Source organism: Grammomys surdaster, unplaced genomic scaffold (assembly GCF_004785775.1).
Source record: "Grammomys surdaster isolate TR1022 unplaced genomic scaffold, NIH_TR_1.0 125750, whole genome shotgun sequence".
In the NCBI taxonomy this organism is placed as follows: domain Eukaryota; kingdom Metazoa; phylum Chordata; class Mammalia; order Rodentia; family Muridae; genus Grammomys; species Grammomys surdaster.
In genome coordinates, this window is record NW_021620582.1 from 2,454,527 (window position 1) to 2,478,625 (window position 24,099).

A 24,099-nucleotide genomic window follows, 5' to 3' on the forward strand; every position below is an offset into this window, starting at 1 on the left:
AAGGATGAGATGCATCCAGCACTAGTCTCCCTCCATTGTCTCCCTATCATGCTTTTCAAATGTGTCTGTCTGAGCATGTGCCAGCTGCATGTGGTACCCACAGAGAACAGAAAAGGCATTGAATTCCTAGAACCAGAGTTACAGGTAGTTGTGAGCCACCTAACATGGGTACTGGGAACTGAACTCAGGTCTTCTGAAGAAACTCAAGCTCTCTTAACCACTGAACTCTTGAGCCCCAAAATACACCAATTCTATAAAACTAGAACAGGGTATGGTGGTGGCCACCTTTAATCCCAGCACTTAGGAGGCAGACATGGGCAGATATCTGTGAGTTCAAGACCAGCCTGGTCTATATACTGTGCAGGCCAGCCAAGACTACTTAGTTAGCTCTTGTCTCAAAAATGGAGGAAGGACTGGAGAGATGACTTGGAGGTTAAGAGCACCCACCTCCCTGTTCTAGCTGTGTCTCCAGGGGCCTCAGTTGCCTCTCCCTTTTTTTCAGTCACGCTCACCCCTTTGCTTCCTCCTCAGTGGAGCTCCCACGGGCCCCTTGTCGCTAGTGCTGCTGGGAGTCTCTGTGGACCGCCCTTCATAAGCTCTGGCCTTTTCTGATCATCTGAAGAAGAATGTCAAGGATGTTTCACAAAGTGCAAGGTACTAACCCACGTATCACTGAGCAGAGAACAATGGTGGGCAAGGAAGCAATTTGTGCTCTTTACTATCTAGCCAGTTTTTGAGGAGCTGGATCTCCCAACTAAGTGACTCACAGAAGCAAGAAATCAGCCCCAGAGGAAGAGATCAGCACAGGAGCTCCTGATGTTAGCCATCAGCTGCAGATATCTATTCCATTGACCTTCCTCCCCAGGAGAGGGAAAACTGGCATTAGGTCTGAGGTAAAGTGACTTTCTTTTGTTACCAGGTTACTGACGATACACAGATTACGACCACTACACTATGTGTCCACCTCCCGTTCCCCTCCCATTCTAAAAGCATGGCCCTTCAGTGTATAGGTGCCTGGCAGAATTTACTGAAATGTTGTCTTTTATGAATAGTCACTGGGCTTTTTCAGCTTTCGGCTCGGAGGAGGCAACGGTGCTACTTTCTTCGGTCGTCCCGAATCCGGGTTCATCCAACACCAGCCGCCTCCACCATGCCGCCCAAGTTCGACTCCAACAAGATCAAAGTCGTGTACTTGAGGTGCACCGGAGGTGAGGTCGGCGCCACATCCGCCTTGGCTCCTAAGATCAGTCCTCTGGGTCTGTCTCCAAAAAAAGTTGGTGATGACATTGCCAAGGCTACCGGTGACTGGAAAGGTCTGAGGATTACAGTGAAACTGACCAACCAGAACAGACAAGCCCAGACTGAGGTGGTAGCCTCTGCCTCTGCCCTGATCATCAAAGCCCTCAAGGAGCCTCCAAGAGACAGGAAGAAGCAGAAGAACATTAAACACAGTGGAAACATCACTTTTGATGAGATTGTCAGTATTGCCCGGCAGATGAGACACTGCTCTTTGGCCAGAGAACTTTCCGGGACTATCAAGGAGATCCTGGGTACTGCACAGTCTGTGGGCTGCAATGTGGATGGCCGCCACCCTCATGACATCATAGATGACATCAACAGTGGTGCAGTGGAGTGCCCAGCTAGTTAAGAAGCAACAAGAAAATATTTCAATAAAAGACCATCTGATAAAAAAAAATGAATAGTCACTGGACATAACACATAAGCAGGGAAAAGAAGATTCACAAAACATTCCAACTGCTCTAAAGCCTGATTCTAAGAGGGAGCTGGGAAACGTTATCTTCTCTTTTTGTGTATGTGTGCTTTCCTTGTTTGTTTAAGATTTTCATTTTATGTGCATGGGCGTTTGCTTGCATGCATGTCTATGTACCACTTTATGCAGTGCCAAGGAAATCTGTAACTTTAGTTTTTTCAAATCCTATTTTTAGTGATGGTTCTTAAACGCTTTTAACCTTCCTTGTAGCCCACTACCCACCAGAGGTAGTAGAAAAGAAAGAATATGGGGGAAGTGTTTAGAAAGGTTCTTTGGAGCAACTCCCATCTGTGTTGTCTGGAAATTGGCAGTTCAGTTCACAGGTTAGCAGGCAGCGGCAGCTCAATCCACTTACAAACACGTCACAGATACACCAGCAGTCCAGTTCAGCAGAGTCGGGTTAGCAACAGCGGTGACATTACCTGTCCTTTCATATGCTTGCTTTAGCAGAACATCCTCTCTCCTGTGTCTGCTTCAGTGAAAGGTTCCTTCATGAGTCTGCCTGAACCTTTCACACCTTTGTCCACTTCAGGGAAACACTCCTTCACGTGTGTGCCCCAGCAAGTCACCATCCAACTGACTTTCCAAAGAAGTCTTTTAAGTTTCCACTTCATATCCCCCTTTCTGTTTAAGAATTGTCCTTTTCTCTAAAATTAACAATTTTCAATAAGTGGCTTATGTACAATATAGTCAAACAATAGTCTAACAAAACACCTTAAATTTCTATCAATATACAATGAACAAAGAACCTTTAATTTCTATTAATATACAATAATTAAAGAAAAAAACTTAAATTTCTATCACTATACAACAATTAAACAAAAGCCTTAAACATGTTAGTATAGAATAATTAAACAAAAAACCTTACATTTCTATCATATAGAATACAAAAATTAAAGAAAAATCTTACATTTCTATTAATAAATTTTTGTCACTAAACAACAGTTAAGCAAAACAACCTAAAACTCTAAATAATAACAACCACAACACATCAAGTGACCAAAACTACTCACTCCAACTTAAGGGGCTGGGACAATGGTCTTGTTATATATTTTTGTTTTCTGATGAATTGGGGTAAAGAATTCCTGTTTTGGGGCCCCACAGAAAAAAAATGGTTAGTCTGAGAAAAGCTAGCTGTAGCATTTATTGCCCAGTCTCTGGGTCTATCCAGTCTCGGTGTTGTCTGTTTGGGCCCTAAAGGAAAAAAAATTAGTCCAAGAAAAGCTAGTTGTAGAATTCATTGCCTAGTCTCTCTATTTATCCAGTCTGTGTATTGTCTGTCCAGTATATGTATTGTCTTTGTGATCAACCACTTGGGCTAGCCCTTTTGAAGTTGATTTGCAAGCTTTTTTTTTTTTTTTAAGAAATTAGTAATTGAGCCGGGCGGTGGTGGCGCACGCCTTTAATCCCAGCACTTGGGAGGCAGAGGCAGGTGGATTTCTGAGTTTGAGAGTTCGAGGCCAGCCTGGTCTACAGAGTGAGTTCCAGGACAGCCAGGGCTATACAGAGAAACCCTGTCTCGAAAAAAACAAAAAAAAAAAAAAAAAAAAAAAAAAGAAATTAGTAATTGAAACAGTCTGTAAATTATTTGTGTTATTTATTTTGTAAAGACATCCTTGTCTCAAGTGATAAGAGGTTTTCTTTGGTCAAATATTATTTTTATAAGTTTTATTGGTCAATCAGTCTTTATGTTTTGTTGTTTATCCATATTTTTTCATTCCCTGTAGATATATAATCATAACCACATCCCCATCTTAAAACTATTTTGCAGGTTTCTATTCTAATGTCAACAAAGGAAATCAGAAGGGTGAAGTGGATGAGAATGTAAGGATTCTTTGGAAAGTCAGTTGGATGGTGTTCTGCTGGGACAAACACATGAAGGGGTGTTTAAAGTGGACACAAGTGTGAAAGGCTAAGACAGACTCATGAAGGAACCTTTCACTGAAGCAGACATAGGAGAGAGGATGTTCTGCTAAAGCAAGCACATGAAAGGACATGTGATGAAAGTGTCTTTGCTAACCACACACATGTATTGGTCCACCTTACATTGCATAGTTGAGCTGCATTTGTTGGGACTCAATAGAGAGAAGTGCACCAAAAAACTTCTGGTAGTGTTCTGCAGTTTGTTGTTGCTTCTGAGGACTCAGGCTGATTGAATGCATGTGCCGAGGCCAGGCACGTGGAGGGACACACAATGCGTGGAGGGTATAAATAGGAGTCCACGGAGTGACATAGACAGAGCCTGGCTTGCTGGTACAGCTAGCTGTGCAGCTTGTGGGTCTCTCATCTTCACTCATCTTCACTTCCCTGAATGAGGCACAGTGAGAACGTCTCTTAGTGTTCCTGTTGTCCCTCCTGCTGACTTGAGCCAAGGCTGAGGCCTGGCTGTCTCTGCTAGGTCCTGTCACCACTGTTGTTAACTGGACTCTACCGACCTGGACTGCTGGTGTATCTGTGAAGTGTTTGTGAGTGGATCAAGCTTCTGCTGCCTACTAATCTGTGAACTGAACTGCTGATTTCCAGACAACACAGATGGGAGTTGCCCCAAAGAACCATTTCTAAACAGGTCCACTTCCCCTGTATCCTTTCTTTTCCACTACCTCTGGTGGGTGATGGGTTATAAGAAAGGTTAAAGCGCTGGGCGGTGGTGGTGCACGCCTATAATCCCAGCACTTGGGAGGTAGAGGCAGGCGGATTTCTGAGTTCGAGGCCAGCCTGGTCTACAGAGTGAGTTCCAGGACAGCCAGGGCTACACAGAAAAACCGTGTCTCAAAAAATAAAAAAAATAAAAAGAAAAAGAAAAAAGAAAGGTTAAAGCATTTAAGAACCATCATTAAAAATAGGATTTGAGGGTTGGTGAGATAGTTCTGAGCACTGACAGCTCTTCCAGAGGTCCTGAATTCAATTCCCAGCAACCACATGGTGGCTCACAACCATTTGTAATGGAGTCTGATGCCCTCTTCTGATATGTTTGAAGATGGCTACAGTGAACTCACATACATAAAATAAATCTTTTTAAAAAATAGGATTTGAAAAAATTAAAGTTCCAGAAGGGGGCGTTGGATCCTATAGAACAAGTTATGGACAATCGTGAGCAGCAGCCAATGCTTTTAACAGCTGAGCCATCTCTCCATCCAAGGCACAGGTTTTCCATAAAGGAAAAAAAATACAAGACTAAAGATTAGAATATAGAGCAACCAGGGTGATGTGAATCTGCACTGAGCCCTTCCTCACGTACCATCAACCGTCAGAGGCTCATTGCAATGTTCTGTCTAATAAGACCAGAGTCTAAATAACCCAGAAGTATTGTGGTTAAGGCAGGCTTAACCAATCCTACTGCAAGTCTTTCTATCTGACAGACAGGTGAGATTGGTCAGCTCACCTCAGCTTTTCTATCAGCCACCATCTTCCCTCCAACTGTCTGTCACAGATCTGTCAAGTTAAGAAAAATGAAAGGGGGGCTGGAGAGATGGCACAATGGTTAAGAGCATTGACTGCTCATCCAGAGGTCCTGAATTCAATTCCCAGCAACCACATGGTAGCTCACAACCATCTGTAATGGGATCTGATGCCCTCTTCCAGTGTACTCACATACTTAAAATAAATAAATAAATAAATCTTAAAGAAATATTTGAAAATTGTTAGTCTAGAATTATCAATACATGAAACATAGTTGAATCTCAAATTATGTATACTGAGCTTTAAAAAAAAATTACCAAAATAAGGGTATATGGTTATCTTAGTCACTGTTCTATTGCTGTGAAGACACCAGGACCACAACTCTTATAAAGGAAAGCATTTAGTTGGAACTTGCTTACAGTTTCAGGGGGTTAGTCCAGTGTCATCATGGTGGGGTGTGTGGCACAGGCAGACAGGTATGGCGCTGGAGTAGTAGCTGAGAGCTCATAGCTGATCCCCAAGATTCAGGCTTAGAGCAAGAAATTGGGCCTGTCCTGGGCTTCTGAAACCTCAAGCCCCCTCCCCTCAAATGACCACCTCCTTCAACAGGGCTCCACCTTCTTTTTTTTTTTTTTTTTTTCGGTTTTTTCGAGACAGGGTTTCTCTGTGTAGTCCTGGCTGTCCTGGAACTCACTCTGTAGACCAGGCTGGCCTCGAACTCAGAAATCCGCCTGCCTCTGCCTCCCAAGTGCTGGGATTAAAGGCGTGCGCCACCACCGCCCGGCAAGGGCTCCACCTTCTAATCCTCAAACAGTTCCATTCCCTGAGACGAAGCATGGCCACCATTCCCATTCAAACCACCACACACTAAATGATCCATCAATACAAAACTCTAGAAGATAGTCACAGAAAACAGATGGGTGACTGCCAACATGGCAAGTGGAGAAAAGCTGGAAGAAAAGGGCTTTAAAAGGCCATAAGAAAACCCTCTAAAGAAATGCTTTCATGGGTGTTTATATATATATTAAAATCTATCAAATTGTAGACTTTGACCAGCCTTGGTGGAGCACACCAGCAGGTGGATTTCTATGAATCTGAAATAAGCAAGTTTTGGGCTAGCCAGTGCTACATAGTGAGACCCTGTCTTTAAATAAATAAGTAAATAAATAAATAAATAGAATTAAAAATAGATAATAGACTTTAATGTAGACAGTTCAATGTCATTACATATAGCTCAATGACACTGGGGTTTGGGGGGTGACCAGGTTTGGTGGGCATGCCTATAATCCAGGCACTAAGGAGGCTGAAGCAGGGGGATAGAAAGTTTGAGACCAGTCCGAGCTACATAGTAAGGCCTATACTCCAAAAATAAGGCTGGTCTTGGTGGTGTGAGCATGTGATCCCAACACTTGAGAGGTAAGGCAGGGGGACTAGGAGTTCAAAGTCACCTTCAGCTGAATAAAGAATCTGACACTAGCCTGGACTACAATGAGATCCTATCTCAAAAAAAAAAAAAGTAAACAGGATTGATAAGCTGGTCCATCCAGTGACTGTGCTTGACAATTCAGCCTGACAACCTGAGTTTGATCACTGGGACCCACAGAGGAAAGAAAGCTGTCCTCCTCTGTCTGCAGGTGCATGCATTGTGGCAGATGTGTCCATATCCATGTACACACACGGGATGTGTGTGTGTGTGTGAGGGAGGGAGAGGGAGATAGAGAAGGACAGAGAAAGGGGGAGAGAGAGAAAGAGAGAGAGAGAGAGAGAGAGAGAGAGAGAGAGAGAGAGAGAGAGAGTATTCTGGTTCCTTTAAAAAAAAAAAAAACACAGGAATAGGAATGTGCTTTCATTTTAGTCCAGGTGTGAGGACATGGGGCAGCTTGAGACTGATCTGCCTCGTGCTCTAGCAGAAATGTGGTTTGGGCAGCTGCAGATAGTTTCTATGATTGTGTGACATTTGGAATTCTGGGGACTTTTAAGAGTGTATATATATGCTAGGGCTCAGAGAGGTAGGGTGGTTTGTTGGTTGGTTGTTGGATGTTTGCTGGGTGATAGCTGGTTGCTGTTAGTCGTGGTTTGTTAAGTTGTTGTGTATAAAGAAGAAGCAAGAAGAAATTAGATATCCTGAGGGAGGTGAAGATCAAACTTGCTCCCAAGGAACTCGATGCCCCAATCAGCAGGAAATAGTCTAATGACAACGTCACCCCCTTTCCTTTCTATCCTTTTTTCTCTCCTATCTAGTGTTAAAGGATTGAAAAGGTGGAAGAAAGAAGAACCCACAAAGTAGCTAAAGACCAGCTACACACACACACACACACACACACACACACACACACACACACACACACTAAAAATAAAGGAGGCCCAAAGTGATGTGTCTTCAGGCTAAGGTAGAAGGCTCTCGAGTCAGCTGATTTGGCCTGCAGCAGCTTGTCCTTCTAGAGGTCATTTCCTTCACTTGTGGGAAGAAAACATACTTTCTGTGTCATAGTGTGATGGTTTGTATATGCTCGGCCCAGGGAGTGGCATTATTAGAAGGTATGGCCTTGTTGGAGTAACTGTGTGTCACTGTGGGTATGGGCTTTAAGACCTTCATCCTAGCTGGGCAGTGGTGGTATACGCCTTTAATCCCAGCACTTGGGAGGCAGAGGCAGGTGGATTTCTGAGTTCGAGGCTAGCCTGGTCTACATAGTGAGTTCCAGGACAGCCTGGGCTATACAGAGAAACCCTGTCTCGAAAAACTAACAAAAAACAAAACAAAACAAAAAACAAAAACAAAACATTGATTGGTTGTGTATGTGTGTACAGATGTGCCTGCATGTGGGTTGAAGGGGCCTACTCATCCCATTTTGTCTCCACTCAGAAACGAGCCCATACACCTCTGTTCCAGCAGCAGACCCAAAATTCCAGGAACAAGACAATAAAATCCCCCACTCAAGGAACAGCCTGAAGATAACCACATGAATGGGAGATACCTTATCTCAGGATTGGCCATCTGTGCTGAGCAGCCCATCCTGTGGTTAATCATTCATGACACAGGAATGCCCATCTGGGGCATCCCAGCACCCATCAATGAAGTTTTAGATTACCTAACTTTTAATGATATAATAAAATGTTAAGTTACTTTGCTTCTGTAGCAGATCTGCCTGTCTGAGTTATTCTGAGGCTAGAAGCTGCAGTTCTGGGTTTGGGTTTAGCACCTCATAGTATAACGGTAGTGGAGGGGTGGGGAGAGAGGGCTGGGATTAGGTAAAGTAGCTTTTGTTCTACCTCTGTAGTAACTGGGCTGATCTAAGTTGAAGAAGAAAAAGGGGAGGGAGACCTGTCTCTGCTCTCTGTTCTCAGCACTTGTACCTCTTTCAGAGTCCATGATCACATGGAAAAATTTTCACTACAAGTTTGTACATAAATTTAGGTCATAAATTGAAATTGAGGTTTACTCGAGAGAATGTTTACACGCATATCCTCTAAAAGTAATTATCTAGGTAAACATTCATCATTTGTTACTAGCTCTACAGGTTCAGGTAGAGTTAAAGACCATAACTAAGTTATCCTTGAAGTTTTGTATAGATAAATCGAGTCAATATTTTATCTTCTGTCCTTGCACCTATAGTAAATTCTTAGTTCCCTTTCCATGAGCTTTGGTTAATGGCTTTAAATGTGCTCTAGGTTTTAGATGCCTGTTTGCTCTCTCAGAAGCAGTTAACTCATGACACTTGAAGACTGGCAAAGTTCTCATCGCAGTTTGACATCAGAAAAGATTTAATAGCAGTCCTATTATAAAAGAGGCTCAAATGTCTTTGTCTGTTTCACCATTTTCAAGTGGTGGTAACCCCTGCACACTGGTTGTTTCTGCAGAATAAATGCTCTTTGTTTTTGCATACAATTTGAGTCTGGGGTCTTCCTTCAGCGATCCTCAAACTCTAACAGTATCTGTGTACCACATGTGTGTTGTGCTCTCCAAGTGGTGCTGGGAATCAAATCCAGTTCCTCTGGAATAACAGCCAGTCCTCTCCCACCCCCACCCCCAAGACAGGGTCTCTCTACTTAGCCCTGACTGTCCTGGTGTTAGCTATATAGACCAGACTGGTTTCAAACTCCCAGAGTTCTGCCCACCTCTGGCTCCTGAGTGCTGAGATTAAGGAGGAATGCCACAGTTCAACCACCATTGCTCCAGCCCAATTTAAAAAAAAGAAAGAAAGAAAGAACCTCCTCAATTACAGAGAGAGTTCAAGGTCATAAGATCCTGTCCAAAACAAACAAACAAAAAACAAAAACAAGAAACAAACAAAAAAAAAAAACTAAGGGTGATAGTGAGGCTGCTCAGTGGGTAAGAGGGTTTGCTTTGCAAGCATGGGGACCTGCGTTCAAATCTCCAGCACCTGCTACACTCTCCTGTGGCTTTCTCATTGGGGGAATAGAGACAGACAGGTCCTGAGAACCCAACGGCCAGCCCACAAGCCTAGCTGACACAATGAACTTCCAGTTTAACAAGAGACCCTGTCATGAAGCAATAAGGTAGAGAGCAGTAAAAAAACAGCTAGGAGATCTTGCTTGGTGCATATACCACACAGGTCATACAAAACAAAACAAACTTACCTTTTTCTCTAAATAAAATACTTATGACTTCAAGAAAATATTTATGACTTTAGCCAGGCATGGTGACTCATACCTATAATCCTAGCACTCTGGAGGCTGAAGCAAGACTGACAGAGTTTGAAGGTAGCCTGGGCTACGGCATGAGTCTTAACACATGCACAAGGCTTTGGATTAAAGGAGCTAAAAGCTGGGGCTAGAGATGTGGCCTAGCAGGCAAACAGGAAGCCCTAGGTTCTATCCCCATCCCTGAGGAAAATTGGACACCATGTCCCACGGAATCAAGGACTCAATAGGTAGAAGCAGGAGAATCATAAGTTCAAGTCATGGCCAGCTACATACCAAGTTCAAAGCTAGCTTGGGCTATATGAGACTCTGTCTGAAAATGAAGGAGCTAGGGGTGTATTTCAGTGTGTATACAGTATACATAAGGATCTGGAAGCAATTCTCCCAAGAACATAAAAATCTTTCATTGAAGCCGGGTGGTGGTGGCGCACGCCTTTAATCCCAGCACTTGGGAGGCAGAGGCAGGCGGATTTCTGAGTTCGAGGCCAGCCTAGTCTACAGAGTGAGTTCCAGGACAGGCAGGACTACACAGAGAAACCTTGTCTCGAAAAACAAAAAAACAAAAAACAAAGAAAAAAAAATCTTTCATTGAAATTGATAATCCTATACAAACAAACTGTATATGACATTTCCATTCAAGGCATTTTAAGCATAGACATAGTACAGTCATGCACATGACATTTCTGTCAAACATGGATAATATACATGTGAGTGACCCCAGATTACGTTGTCTAATAGTTATTATAAATAAATACACTATAATGTTCCAATGAGTAGGAACTCTTTTGCTGCTAATTTGAATAAACTGGCATGTTGGAAAGGGTGGTGCCCGCCTTTAATCCCAGCACTTGAGAGGCAGAGGCAGGTGGATTTCTGAATTCAAGACCAGCCTGGTCTACATAGTAAGTTCCTCAAAAACCAAGGCTACATAGGGTAACCCTCTTTGAAAAACAAACTCATAGTTTTTTGTTGTTTTGGCTTTGGGTTCTTTTGTTTAGTTTTGTTTTGGGGTTTGTTTGTGTGGTTGGTTGGTTAGTCGGTCTTTGGTTTTGTCTTTGTTCTGAGGAGATAGTGTCTTCTTACTATGTTGTCCAGGCTGGGGTATAGTGTCTATTTACAGGCACAACCCCACTACTAATCAGAAAGTAAATTCTGAACCATTTTAGTTACTTTTCTATTACATGCCAAAACACCATGACAACTAATAAAAGAAAGAGTTTATTGTGGCTTACAGTTTCAGAGAGTGAGTCCATGACTGTCAAGGTGGGGAGCACAGTAGAGGAGCAGGAAGGCAGGCATGGCGGTAGAGCAGTAGCTGAGAGCTTTACTTCCCGATCCACAGGTTGGAGACAGAGAGCTAGCTGGGAATGGCATGAGCTTTTGAAAGCTCAAAGCTCACCCACAGGGGCTGGAGAGATGGCTCCTCCCGCCCCTTCCTCCCAAGTGCTGGGATTAAAGGTGTGCACCACCACTGCCCAGCTAAATAAATATTTAAAAAAAAAAAAAAAGCTCACCCCAAAGACATCCCTCCTCCAATGAAGCCACACCCGCTAATCCTTTTCAAGCAGTTCCACCTACTGGGGCCTAAGTATTCAAATATGAGCCTTTTGAGGCCATTTTCATTCAAACCACTACTGACTCAGCTCCATTACTGACATTGTCTCTCCTTAGGCAATTTTAGTGGTCTTTCACTCCCAGGAAGTCATCACATTGATGCTGAGAACTTAGTGTGGTTATCAGTGGTATAATGTATTGTAACCTTGAACTCCAGAACTCAACTGATCCTTCTCCCTCAGCCTCACCCTACCTGGCCTGACAATCTCACTGGGTTTAGTTAGGTTTTTCTGTAAGTCCTAAAAGCAGTAAAAAAAAAAAAAAAAAAAAAAAAAAAAAAAAAAAAAAAAAAAAAAGGGCTGGAGAGATGGCTCAGCGGTTAAGAGCACTGACTGCTCTTCCAGAGGTCCTGAGTTCAAATCCCAGCAACCACATGGTGGCTCACAACCATCCGTAATGAGATTGGATCCCCTCTTCTGGTGTGTCTGAAGACAGCTACAGTGTACTCATAAATAAAATAAAAAATAAATCTAAAAAAAAAATAAATAAAAATAAAAAAAAGAAAAAAAGAAAAAAATATATATATATATAATTTTTAAGGTGGTAATTGTCAAGATCACTCAGCGTCCTAACTTACGAGTCAAAATCTCTTAATTATAGAGTAGGGGTGTTTTGGCTGCATGTCTGTGCAGTATGTATGAGCCTACTGCCTATGGAGCTCAGAAGATGGCAACATATCCCCTGAAACAGGAGCTATGGAAGGCTGTGAACACCATGTGGATGCTGGAAACTCAGGTCCCCTAAAAACTCAAGGGCCAGTATTCTTAACCAATGACCCATCTCTCTGGCCCTTCAAGGGGCATTAAGTCCCATCCACAATGCATGGCAGGCTAGTCTTCCATCCTTGCTTCAAAAATCACACTGGCCACCCAGTCATAGCAATGCCTGGATTTTGTCATATGAGGCCACATTGCCAATGGGGCAGAGGAATGCTTAAAAACCAGTCAGCCACTTTGGGGAGAATTTATCAAATGTTAGAGTTTGAGGGACAATGGCAGCACCATCTCCTGGGTGAAGTCACTGACCTGGGCAAAACACCTCTAAGGCAACATGATTAAGAAGTAGAAATACTGCCTTAGAGACTGCAGTGTTGTGTAATGAGCCAAGACTATTCTTCAAAAATAGTCCACAGCTGCCAAACTTAGTGACCCAAACCTTTAATCTCAGAAGTCTAAGATGCAGAAGCAGGTAGCTCTCGAATCCCAGGCCAGCAGAGCTACACACACCATGTCTTAGTAACAAAAATTAAATTTAAAAATTAACTTGCATGTTGGTACCATCTCTACAAATCCTGTCCCAATGCTCCTCTCTGTGGCCTCAGGGATGGAATGTGTAGTGAAAGTTAAAAGTCCAGGGAAGCAAAAAACAAAAACAGACACAACAACAACAAAGCTAACATAATAACATATGTTAATAAACATAATAATAATATAATAAACATAAACTTTCCAGTGACTGAGAATTGAGGAAGAATTCCCAATCCCTTTCTACCAGATTGACAGCAAGACTGGCTCCCTCCTGTTAGGCAAACTTCTCAGGCAGTAGACCTGGGACCATATCAATCCCTCGATATATATTGTCAGACAGAGTGGCAGTGGGTACCCAGCCCTACAGTTTCTCACCAACTCTGATTCCAAAGGTTCTCTCTGTTCCTTCAGGATTATGGGGGTCCCAAAGCTCCACTATCCCCTATATTCTCGACACAGTACCATGACAGCTAGACTCCTCTTTCCAGATCATGGCATGCACTACGAGATCTGTCAGAACAAAGGCTCAAGATACAACTTCCATTGGCTGAAGCCCTACATAGGAGCCAAAATCAAATGTTTCTTAGTAACCTCCAAGAGATGGGCTAACCTCTTCAGGACTCAAGCAAAGGCACCTTTGGGAGATGCTAACCACCAACTCCCTGGTTAAATGACTTACAGAAGGAAAGCAAACAGATGGAGAGAAGATTCACTTGTTCTCTCCAGATATAGATGCCAACAGGCACCTGATTCAACATGTTAGGCAGAACCCACAGAGGTCAACCTTGACCATACCTACTGACTTGAGGGTAGTTTGTTTTCTTGGATATGGTTTTGTAGGGCCCCATACCTCCATCCTGGGTAGGCAGCTACCCACCCTCCGGACTGCCACTCCTGACCTCACTCCCTAGGACCTGAGTATTGCTACATACTCCTCCACTACACTGTTGTTCACTTCAGATCCCACATGGCCCACTATTGCAAATGTAAACAGATAATTTCTCAATTGCTGACATGGGTACTGCAGTATTCTGCTCTAAAAAGAACTGATGGAGCCAACCCTCACTTTCATAGGTTTTCTAAAGCTCCTAGAGACTTCAGCTGCCCAATCCCTGCACTACCCCCAAAAGTTACTGGCTGTTAGAGATATGTTTGGATAGGTAGCAATACTTCACTGTACCGACTTCAAATTTTCCTTCTGCAAAATGGACAATTGGACTAATTACTCTGATTTTACTGGAGATGCCTAGCAATCCATCTAAGGAAGGCAGAAGCTAGTGAGCTCTAGTCACGTCTAGAGACATTTGTCTAGAGAAATAGGCAAATGAACCTAACGGATCATACAGAGAAAGCACACATCCAGAGGTCTTGGGGTGGGGGTGGGGGGCTTGACACATGGGGACAGAACACAACATGAGCACAACTCAGAACCTCACGTTAGCACTGAGTACTTTGTGCTCTACTACTGACCATTCCAGGCTTCTTAGGTCTCCTTGGGTCTTAGGTAAGGCAAGAGACTGACCTCAACATGCTGGGATTTAAGTGAAGTGTAGGAAACAGGCAGGCAGCAGCGGAGTAAAGCATCAGAGGCCATAACTTCACTTTATTTGTTTCCTTCTGACATAAAACCATCCAAACAACAACAGAGTAAGGCAAGGAGAAGGCTGCAAGTCAAGTGTCCATGCTCACATTCCCAGGGCTCTCCCACAAGCCTTTGCTTTTTCTCTTGACCCCTGGGAAGCCCTGGAGGCTGAGCACCTGCTGAAGCCGCTTCATCCAGTGCCACTGAGTCCTCATGCCCTAGCCAGAGGCTTTTGAAGATTTCTGCTGGCTTATGTCCTGTAATTCTTTTTTTTTTCCCCCTTTTTTTCTTTTTCTTTTTGGAGACAGGGTCTCACTATTGTAGCCCTAGGTGGCCTGAAACTTGCTAGGTAAACCAGGCTAGTCTTGAACTTAAAGAGATCCAACTGCCTCTGCCTCTAGAGTGCTGGGATAAAAAGTATGCACCACCATACTTGGCAGTCCTGGAACACCTACCCCTTGGCCACCATGACACAAGGTAGGAAAGCAGACTGAATTGTTCCTCATTGGTAGGTAAGGGTCTCAAAGATGAACTGAACCAGTAGATGCTTTGCACCTTCTGTGCTGTAGGAAGAGAACTCAGAGCTGCTTCCAGAGCTCCAACATTGTGTGCAGGGCTAGAGGCCAATGGTATAGGAGCGGCCGGTAGGGTTGTGAATAGAAGAACAGACTGGGGCTGTCACCGCCCACTCATACCACACCTTCTTAGAATTGCTGCATCGCCAGAAACGCACACAGATGTTCTGGCCTTCGTGCACCGTGATGGGCTGCTGTAATAGGAAAGACACAGAGGTTGGGGTTGAACTGAGGAACTATACTTGGCAATGTTGGTAGGACAGACAGAGATTAGATAATAAACAGCCAAGTGTGGGGTACAAACCTATAATGCAAACACTCAGGAGGCTGAGGCAAGAGGATCAGGAATTCAAAGCCAACATGAGCTAGAATTCCAAACCTTTTCTCAAAACTAAACAACAAAAGATAAATACAACAAAATATTCTGACCCTCATAAAACTTACCTACCCTGTCAAAATATAGAAGCCCCAGACAGTGAACAAGGACACAGTAAATACTGTGAGCATGTCCAGGGAGCCATGAAAGAACTAGGAAGAAGCCAGCCTACTTTAGGTCGGGAAAATGGCCTGGTGGTAGAGATGTTCCAGGAAACCTAGGTCAGTTAGCAGGGTGGAGACATGAGCAAAGAACCTCACAGGCAAAGCGGAGAGGACATCACCTGGGAGGCAGGAAAGTCCACCAAGGCAACTCTTACAACATGGTTCCAGATTCTTACCTGAGGGCAGTGTGAAGGCACTGAGGGGCTTAGAAAGGCAAACTCAAATTAAGTGGTAAAATTCAGCCCTCTTCCAGGTAAAGACTGGACAAGAGTGATTGGAGATGTGGGGAGTCCAGGTAGCTTACTTGGGTAACCCCAACAGGACCCCAGAGCAAGTGACAGAACATGGGTCACAACCAACTAGCTGAGGGACAGGAACAGAACACCACTGGCAAAAGTTATTCCTCAGCCTACCGTCTTAGAGGTGACTCCTACCTTAATGGGGAAGAAGATGGGAAACCATGAGAACATCCCAGGAGAGTGAGTCTCTGGGCGGATACCTGTGAAGACAAAGTAATGGAAACCTTGAGGTCTCCACTTTCCTTACATTCAGAAGAGTCTCTTCTGTGGTCATAAAAATGAAGAATCAAAGACCTCTGTTCCTGGACTCTGGGCTCCCTACTAAATTACTGTGCTGGACTGGCAGTAACCTCAACTAGTATTCAGCTAACAAGCTCCATGGAGGAGCCAGAGAGTAAGCTTTGTGGAGCAGCCCCCAAGAACATACAGACTGAAACAGAGTCACCAATGCTATAATACATTCATACACTGTCCCAGACACTCACTCAGAGTGATGTCCTGGTAAAGCACAGTCTCAAAGTAGCCTGCAAAGCCATGAAGCACCGTGTTCACCTCCACAGGAAACTCCAAGGTACAGTAGCGGTTGTTGTCAATCATAGGATCTGTCAGGAAAGATGTGGATGGATGACAAAGGGCCAAAACCCCTAAAGGACTTAGCAAACTTGAATAAACTCTAGCACTCTAGGAGCAGAGACGCAGACCCGGGAAGGCCACGCCTGCCTCAGTCAGAACAGCCACGCACGAACTTACCTCGGTTGGGATGGCTGAAGGTAAAGCAGGGCTGAGGAGCAGAGAGCTGGTGGAAGTTGTGCAGCCGAACCACATAAGGCATCTCAAACTGCGCCTGTCCAGGGAGAGAAAGCAACATCAGGAGCTAGACCGAGAAAGCTGGACCTCCAGCACCAAAGAAACAAATAAAAACACTGCTTCACTTCAACCACTTTCTTCAATCCCAGCTTCTCTTTCACCTTCATCATCTTTGGAGGAAGACAGTAGAGAAGATTAAAGAACAGTCCCTCCTTCTAGAAAAGCAGCTCTTTACCTCAGGGTCACGGTCCTTTTCCCGACAGGCACGGACCTCGTTGTACAACTTAGAGGAAGAAATGGGAGCCAGGAAGGAGGTGTATTCTCCAGGGATGCTCACACCAGCATCTGCACAGCAACAGGGTCAAATGAGTTCCCACAAGGTGGGGAAACAGTGTTTTTGCAGCAGCTGAAGGCTCAAACAACAGAACAAGCCGAGGCAGCTATGGACACGGCAGGAGGACAGGCTTTTGGTCATAGGAATTCTACTCTTACTAAGTCAGAGCCATAGAGTAAAGGTAAGAAAAACCCAACACTGAGCCACTCTGGGCTATTAGAGACCAGCTACACAAAAATGACAGTCCTTACACAAACTACGATGACTACGAGGTCCTCGCTGACACAATCCTGTGGGAACACATCCCATACACAGCCCGCTGCTACTGAATATCACCAGGCAAGGTCTGACTGCACTCTAACCTGGTGGGGATCACAACACCCCAGAAAAGTTCCCAGCGAACATTAAGCCCAAGGTACTTTTTCCACCCATGGTAGAGATCACACCCAGAGCCTCATTTCAGATAAATGTTCCACAGCTACACTCAGAGCCCACAGACCTTAGGGAAAGACTCTCTAGTCCACCCACTTGTACAGCTTACTCTAGCAAGCAGCACTTGGCAGCCATATCATTTCCCCCAACCTGGACAAACCTTTCAGGAAGTGCTGTGCACCATCCAGACACTCAGGTGACAGCTCGTTGTCGGCAAAGGAGCCCAGAAGCTCACTGACAATGATGTCTGCTTTCTCTGGAGCCACCCATTCCCGCATGTCTGATGAGACAACTGTCACCTGGCTCCCCCATTCTTCAAACTGCCAGTTCTCTAGCCTGAAATCAGAGGTGACAGAATAAGGAAGAGTTTGGCTAGAAACTGGGACCCAGGACAAACTGCCCAGCAAGCAGGGCTACTCACGTTACCACAGCATTGGGGTTCTTCTCCACGGCATACAGTCTTATCCGCCGCTCAGCCTGTTTGGCTGCCCGTAGAGAAGCATTCACTAGAGGACCCCGGCCTGCACCCAGCACCATAAGTACCCTAAGAAAAGGGGAAAGTCAAGCCGACTGAGCAGATGGAGAAGTAGGCATACAACTCCCTAGGAACAAAAGGAAAGTACTCACTGGACATTGGTCTCCTTTTCTTCTTCTGGTACTCGGTCTAGCAAACATTTATAGATAGCCTGAGGGGAAAGACAGAAAAATTCATAGCTGTACCCCTTCTTTACTGACCCTGTGCTCTGCCACCCTGAAGCCAACACCATACCTGCTGATATTGAGAGTATTTGATGGGGTCCTTTTCAAACACTTCGTATGTCTGAGATTCCAGGTTGTCCATCAGAGGCTGACAAATGAGATGGAAGAATAAGTTGGCCAGTATTTGGCAAATGGCCAAGACATCAAAAATTTCCCATTGCTTCCTGAATCCGGCTGGACCATCTACTCTTAAGAGAGATTTCTTGCCCCTATCTCTGGCTATTATTACAATTATTATTGTGTCTTTTTCAATTAAAAATATGTATGTGCATGGATATTCTGCCTGTATGTATGTCTGTGCACATGTAGGCAGTGCCTGAGGAAAAGGCACTGAGAGTACCTGGTCCTCTGGAACGGGAGCCACCATGTGAGTGCTAGGAACCAAATTCAGGTCCTCAGGAAGAGAAGCCCGTGCTCTGAACTCTGAATCATCTCTGTGGTCCCTACTCTCACCTTCAGTGCTCTCCAAACCTACCTGAAGTGGGGACTGCAGATAGTCTTCATAGCCTTTGGCAAAGAGCTCATAAGCATTGGGTGGAGGCCGATTTTGGCTTAAGTATTCCAAATACTGGAGGTAGGAGCAGAACTCCTTCTCTGAGTGGTGGTTGGTTCCCGTGATGATAAACTGCACTTCCAACTGTGAGAAAAGTCAGACCATGAGAGCCTGCCCACAAACCACAATTCTCAGATTTTATGGTTTATAACCAAAAGCCCCAACATAAAATAAAACCCATACCAACAGTTGTCCAGCATCTGTCCCAGTACCAAAAAAAAGTAGGGCTTTCATAAATTTATAAAGTCCTCATAAGCAGACTCAAAGGACCACAGGTGAGGGGAGTCCTTGCAGGTGTCACGGGAGCAAGAAACAATCCACGACAAGGTGAGAATGAGAACTCAGTTCATCCTGACCTAGACTGGACTAAACTTGAGAGTCTGATGCCAGGCAATTTATTGCCAGCATGTTTAAACACAGTACAATTTAGTAGGAAGTTCCCTGGTATAATACAATCCCCAGTGCACAAGGAAGCATAATTGCATTGAAACTCAACTCAAGGTACATGTTATTTCTTCCAAGAAGATGGGTTTTAGAGACAGGCTACAAGTATCAGCTTAAGGATCAGTGTGGTCTTGGTCATACAAAGAACAGAGAGGTCATTTGGGCTAATAGCCACCTCTAGTCCTGGATGTGGGAGCTTGATATGACCCAGGTAATATAGATTAGCAGGCTGTTAATCACCAATTCTCAGCTTTCTGGATGAAAAAACAGGTTATACTTCCTTCCCTTTGAAAAAAAAAAAAAAAAAAAACTCCTGCATGCTTAACATTCCTGGTTTCTCTGGTGATACCTGGACACAAGGACCTTTAACTTATCTGTTTTGAGATAAACAAGCCCTGGCTGGCCTGAACAACCAGGCTGACTTGGAACCCAAAGATCTGCCTGCCTCTACCTCCTGGTGCTGGGATGAAAGCTGTGTGTCCCCACATCCAGTCTCTTACTTTAACTATATAAGAACAAATTTCTTGTGACGTTTGGTTTTTTCCTCCAGAAATCAGAGAAGTTCTGGAGAAGGAACCAGAAAGAAAACAATCACCTGCCCCTCTCCCAAAGAGGGACAAGTCATCTAAGTGATTAAGTCAGGAGATGCCATCGGGCCACCCCAAAACCCTATGGCTACCCACCTTGAGGAGCCTGAAGATCAGCCTCTGCTGCACCTTAGAAAGAACAGGAAATCCCTTCTTGTTGGTTAGGAAAATGCTGGTGGGGAGAATGGCTGCTTTGATGGGCTCTCCAAGCCAACGGTCAATGACGTGGTTAGACGGGAGGTCAGCTCCAATTTCAAGAGCTGCACAGAGTAAGAAAAAGACCACCTATTACTGAGCAGGGAGCCTGTCTTACTGGGTGCAATTTCTTTCCCTTCTGTTGAGCACAGGGAAAGCAGCCAAAACACCCAGAACTCATACATGGAACTGAGTTCGTTCTCCTTCTCTCAGACAGATTCTCACTGTATAGTCTTGGATGGCGTGGAAGTCACAGAGACCCACCTTCCTCTGTGTTCCATGTTCGGGGACTAATGGTACATGAAAACAGAATGACCAGCACTGGCTCTACTTTCAAAGTGGGTCTCATGTAACCCAATGTAGTACTGAACTTTCTGTGAACTTCTGACCCTTCTGCCTCTCCCTCCTCCTCTGTGCTGGAATTGCAGGCACATACCATTACATGTATGTGTACTGTGGCTCTTACTAAGGGGCTTCATGCATCTAGACAAGCAAGTGTTCTACAACTGAGTTACACCCCCAGCCTCATGAAATTGTTCCTTTTCTTAGACTTACTTTCATTTTTATTCATGTGTGTGTGTTGTGTACATGTACATATATCACATGTGTGCCATGTGTATGCAGGTGCCCAGGGAGGCCAGAGAGGACACCAGATCCCCTGGAGCTAGAGTTAATATGCAGTTGTGAGCAACCCAATGTGGGTCTGGGTATCTCAATTTTGGTCCTCAAAATTAGAGCAAACAACCATTCTTAAACACTGAGCCATCTCTCCAGCCCCGAAATTGCTGATTTTTTTTTTTTTTTTTTTTTTTTTGAGACAGGGTTTCTCTGTGTAGCCCTGACTGTCCTGGAACTCACTCTGTAGACCAGGCTAGCCTTCGAACTCAGAGATCCGCCTGCCTCTGCCTCTCAAGTGCTGGAATTAAAGACGTGCACCACTACTGCCCGGCGTCCTAGAACTTTCTAAACTGCTGATTCTTACTTTTGTTTGAGGCAAGGTCTCTCTGTATAGGCTTAACTGCCCTGGAACTTAATCTGTAGAACAGGCTGGCCTCAAACTTACAGAGACTTGCCTGCCTATACCTCCTAAGTGCAGGAACTAAAGGCATGCACCACCACTGCTTGGCTTTTTTTTTTTTTTTTTTTTTAAAAAAAAAGACAGGGTCTATCTACATAGTCTTGGCTATCCTGGAACTCACTATATAGACCAGGCTAGCTTTAATTACACCCACAGAGCTCTGCCTACCTCCAATTCCCAAGTTCTGGAATGAGAGGTGGTGGGCTACCATGCCCAGCCTGCTGAGTCTCATTCCTAGAGGCCACTCATATCTCAGAACCCTGTGGACTTACCTACTGCAATTCTCTTGCTATAGTCACACAGAGTCCGGAAGTTATGCCACCTGCCCAGAATCAGAAACAAAGAAAGATCCTGTCAAAGGCATATGGCTTATAACTCAGGAACGCTCCCCACCAGTTCCTCATAGTGCTCACCCCATGCTAAGCAGGTAAAGCAGCAAAAGGAGACATACCACATCCATGTCTTCTCTTCTCCACTGTACTCCTGTGTGTGTGTAGCTGGTGCATTTTCAATTACATCATCTCTCAGGTCCTCTGGGGCCACCAAGGGTACCCTCATCCAGAACTGCATATGAACAGGTACCCTGTTAAAATGCTGTTTCCAACCAACGGGTCCAGAAAGGTTCCCTCAAAAGATCTTGATCCAGATCACAAGTTAATCTCTTTATCTGCTTTTTAAAATGTGATTACATATTTAATATCTTATACATATCCTTATGCAAATACCTAGCTTGTTTTTTATTTATTTATTTATTTATTTTCGAGACACGGTTTCTCTGTATAGCCCTGACTGTCCTGGAACTCACTCTGTAGACCAGGCTGGCCTTGAACTCAGAAATTCACCTGCCTCTGCCTCCCAAGTGCTGGGATTAAAGGTGTGTGCCACCACCGCCCGGCGTTGTCTTTTATTTTAAATAGAAATAATTAAGTATTTTCTTTATCTTTTGTTTTATAATGCCAAGACTCAAACCCAGAGGCTCACATGTGTTAGGCAGGTGATCCACCACTGAGCTGCCTCTCTTGCCCCACACAGACTGTTCTCAAACTCTTTGCACACCACTTTTCTACGGGGCTGGGGATGAACAGTACTGACACTTCAATTCTGCCAAGTGCACTGGGAGCATAACTAGACAAAAGGTACAGCTATCATGAAACACAGCAGGAGAGCACCTCAGTCATACCATGGAAGAGTGGTGGCCAGTATGGATGTGGTTGGTCAGAACTCTGGCCAGATTTGTGTTATCTTCCTGATTAAGAGGCAATAGAAAAGCTGGAAGACCCAGATATGCCCCAAAATTCAGCTCCTGTAACATAGCCTGAAACACAGGACAAGAGAAAAACATTAAAAGCTAAGAAACAAATACGTAAGGAGGTAAGGAGCAGTAGAAACTGGCTCTGACATTGTGGCCCAGACTTCTGGAATTCTCTACAAAACTCAGCTTGACTTTGAATCTGAGGCAGTCCTCATTCATTCTCCTGAGTGCTAGGATTATAGCTGTAAGCTGCCATACTCAGCCAGAGCCAGACTCTTTCTCTTTTGAAACAGGGTCTTAGAGTGTAGCCCTAACTGGCCTGGACCTCGGCAGTTTGCTGAGTTGGAGATGTACCTCTGCTGAGATTATAGATGCGGAACCATCACACACAGCTCCAGCCCTTTTACTGTACTCTGATTCACCAGGTTACTCTCCTTATCTAGTTTAGTGACAGAACTAACTTATTTCCTTTTCTTCTCCTGGCATGAAAGTTTCAATCTTCCCTCATTATCTTCCTGATGTGGGAAAAGCTTCCCAAATGCTTGAGATTCCAGATAGATGCCACAATACCCAGGTCAGGCCTAACCTTTAAAGGGATCCCACGTAGAAATTAAACTGCCTTACCGCCTCTGAGTTCCTTCGGATCTTCTCCACTTTTGAGTCTGGATGAATCCATGGAGAAAGCTTTCCCACAATTAGCGTATTCCAGTCTGCACTCCCCCACCCAAGAAAAGACAAAGACTCAATGGGGATTGGCATTTTCTTGTTCAATTTCTAGTTCTCAGCAGAGAATAAAGAATAGAGATGAAAAACAAGACTTTTTCTCTCTGATATAGGAATAGCCTGATGATGAATGGGGGACTGCGACTTTTAGAAAGAAAAAAAGGGGGAAAAAAAGAGTTATCTATGTCATAGGGGCTAATCAATATATAACCAAGTCAGAGGAGGAGGAGAATTAAGTCCTATAAAGCACAAGATATTCCTGCCTCTAATAATTAAGGGGCACAGGGGATGGTCCCTACCCCTTCCTGACAGCAGTAGGTCTGATCGTGTCTGGGGGCCAGGCCGATTCTTAGCAGGTTCCTGAATGAACTCCCTCTTGAAACGCGGGTGGAAGACAGGCATGCAGAGGAAATCAAACCTACAACCGCGACAGACCCAGAATCATCAGGTAAAGTGACGGCCCAGAGATCCAACCAACTGGGTTTAATATCTTGATTCTGCACAGTTCCATAAAGCCATCAGTCACCTCACGGGTACTGAATTCAGCCCATCTTGGGGTACATCACTTTTACTACACTGTGCATCAATTTCTTCCCAAAACACAATCATGAAAAAATGAACGAGAAATGGACATCCAAGCCAAGTAGCTTTCTTTCTTCCCTGACTTCACTGGCTTTCCAGGACTGTCAAAGTTAGACTTGGCCCAATACTGCCCATGCCTCCCCAAACCAGATTAACATCTTCTCTCGATTGCCTTACACTTCTATTTTCGGATAATCTCAGTCTCTAAGGCCCTAGAAGGAATGACTGTGCGTCCCTTTTAAAATTTACCCTATAACTCCCCTGATTTTTTAACTCGGTGACCACATGCCCCCCCAGAGTTTCATCCTTTCGTTCTTAGGGCCGAAGTCTTTCCCACTCAAGGAGTAATGGTGTCTCAAGCCCTCATCCCCTGCAGAAGAATAGTCTGCCCTCCTTGTTCCCCAAATTTGGATCCCGCTTTCCTCTGGCGGAAGTCCGGCCCTCACCCCTGCTTGGCCACAGCACCCAGTGTGTCAGCTATTTCGGGGACGCAATTCAGGTCCCTCCCGCTGGACACGCGGCTGCCACCAGCACCTCCGACTGCCATCGCCGCCATCTTTTCCCTCGCGCGGCCCACGCCGGGATTCCTTGATACTAGAGGCCAATCACAGAGCGGAGAACAGTCCCCAGGAGGAGGGACAAGTCGCCTTAACAACCAGAGCGT

At 44.6% G+C, this 24,099-nt stretch overlaps 1 protein-coding gene and 1 pseudogene across 1 annotated transcript; one reads left to right on the forward strand and one right to left on the reverse strand.

The window, feature by feature from the left end:
* The first annotated feature begins 1,135 nt into the window (after positions 1-1,135).
* LOC114639787 lies at positions 1,136-1,696 on the forward strand (annotated as a pseudogene).
* Positions 1,697-14,269: 12,573 nt separating this feature from the next.
* On the reverse strand, positions 14,270-24,099 carry Prmt5 (protein arginine methyltransferase 5). The gene is made up of 17 exons (XM_028788465.1): positions 23,882-24,099; positions 23,153-23,271; positions 22,755-22,840; positions 22,059-22,193; positions 21,330-21,442; positions 21,151-21,200; positions 19,702-19,865; positions 18,497-18,658; positions 18,032-18,109; positions 17,890-17,948; positions 17,684-17,806; positions 17,423-17,598; positions 16,732-16,841; positions 16,440-16,533; positions 16,175-16,291; positions 15,825-15,889; positions 14,270-15,044 (listed from the first exon to the last, which is right to left on the reverse strand). The coding sequence occupies exons 1-17, from the start codon at positions 23,989-23,991 to the stop codon at positions 14,892-14,894; spliced, it is 1,914 nt and encodes a 637-aa protein (XP_028644298.1). The 5' UTR covers positions 23,992-24,099; the 3' UTR covers positions 14,270-14,891.

Bases quoted from the DNA above. Each gene is read 5' to 3' on its own strand.
- Prmt5 (XM_028788465.1), bottom strand. From the start codon at position 23,991: ATGGCGGCGATGGCAGTCGGAGGTGCTGGTGGCAGCCGCGTGTCCAGC. The intron at 18,110-18,496 runs GTAGGTTTGGAG...CTCATTTGTCAG, and splicing joins ATCTGCAGTCCCCACTTCAG to CCTCTGATGGACAACCTGGA. The intron at 15,045-15,824 runs GTAGGAGTCACC...TTCCTATTACAG, and splicing joins CCATCTTCTTCCCCATTAAG to CAGCCCATCACGGTGCACGA.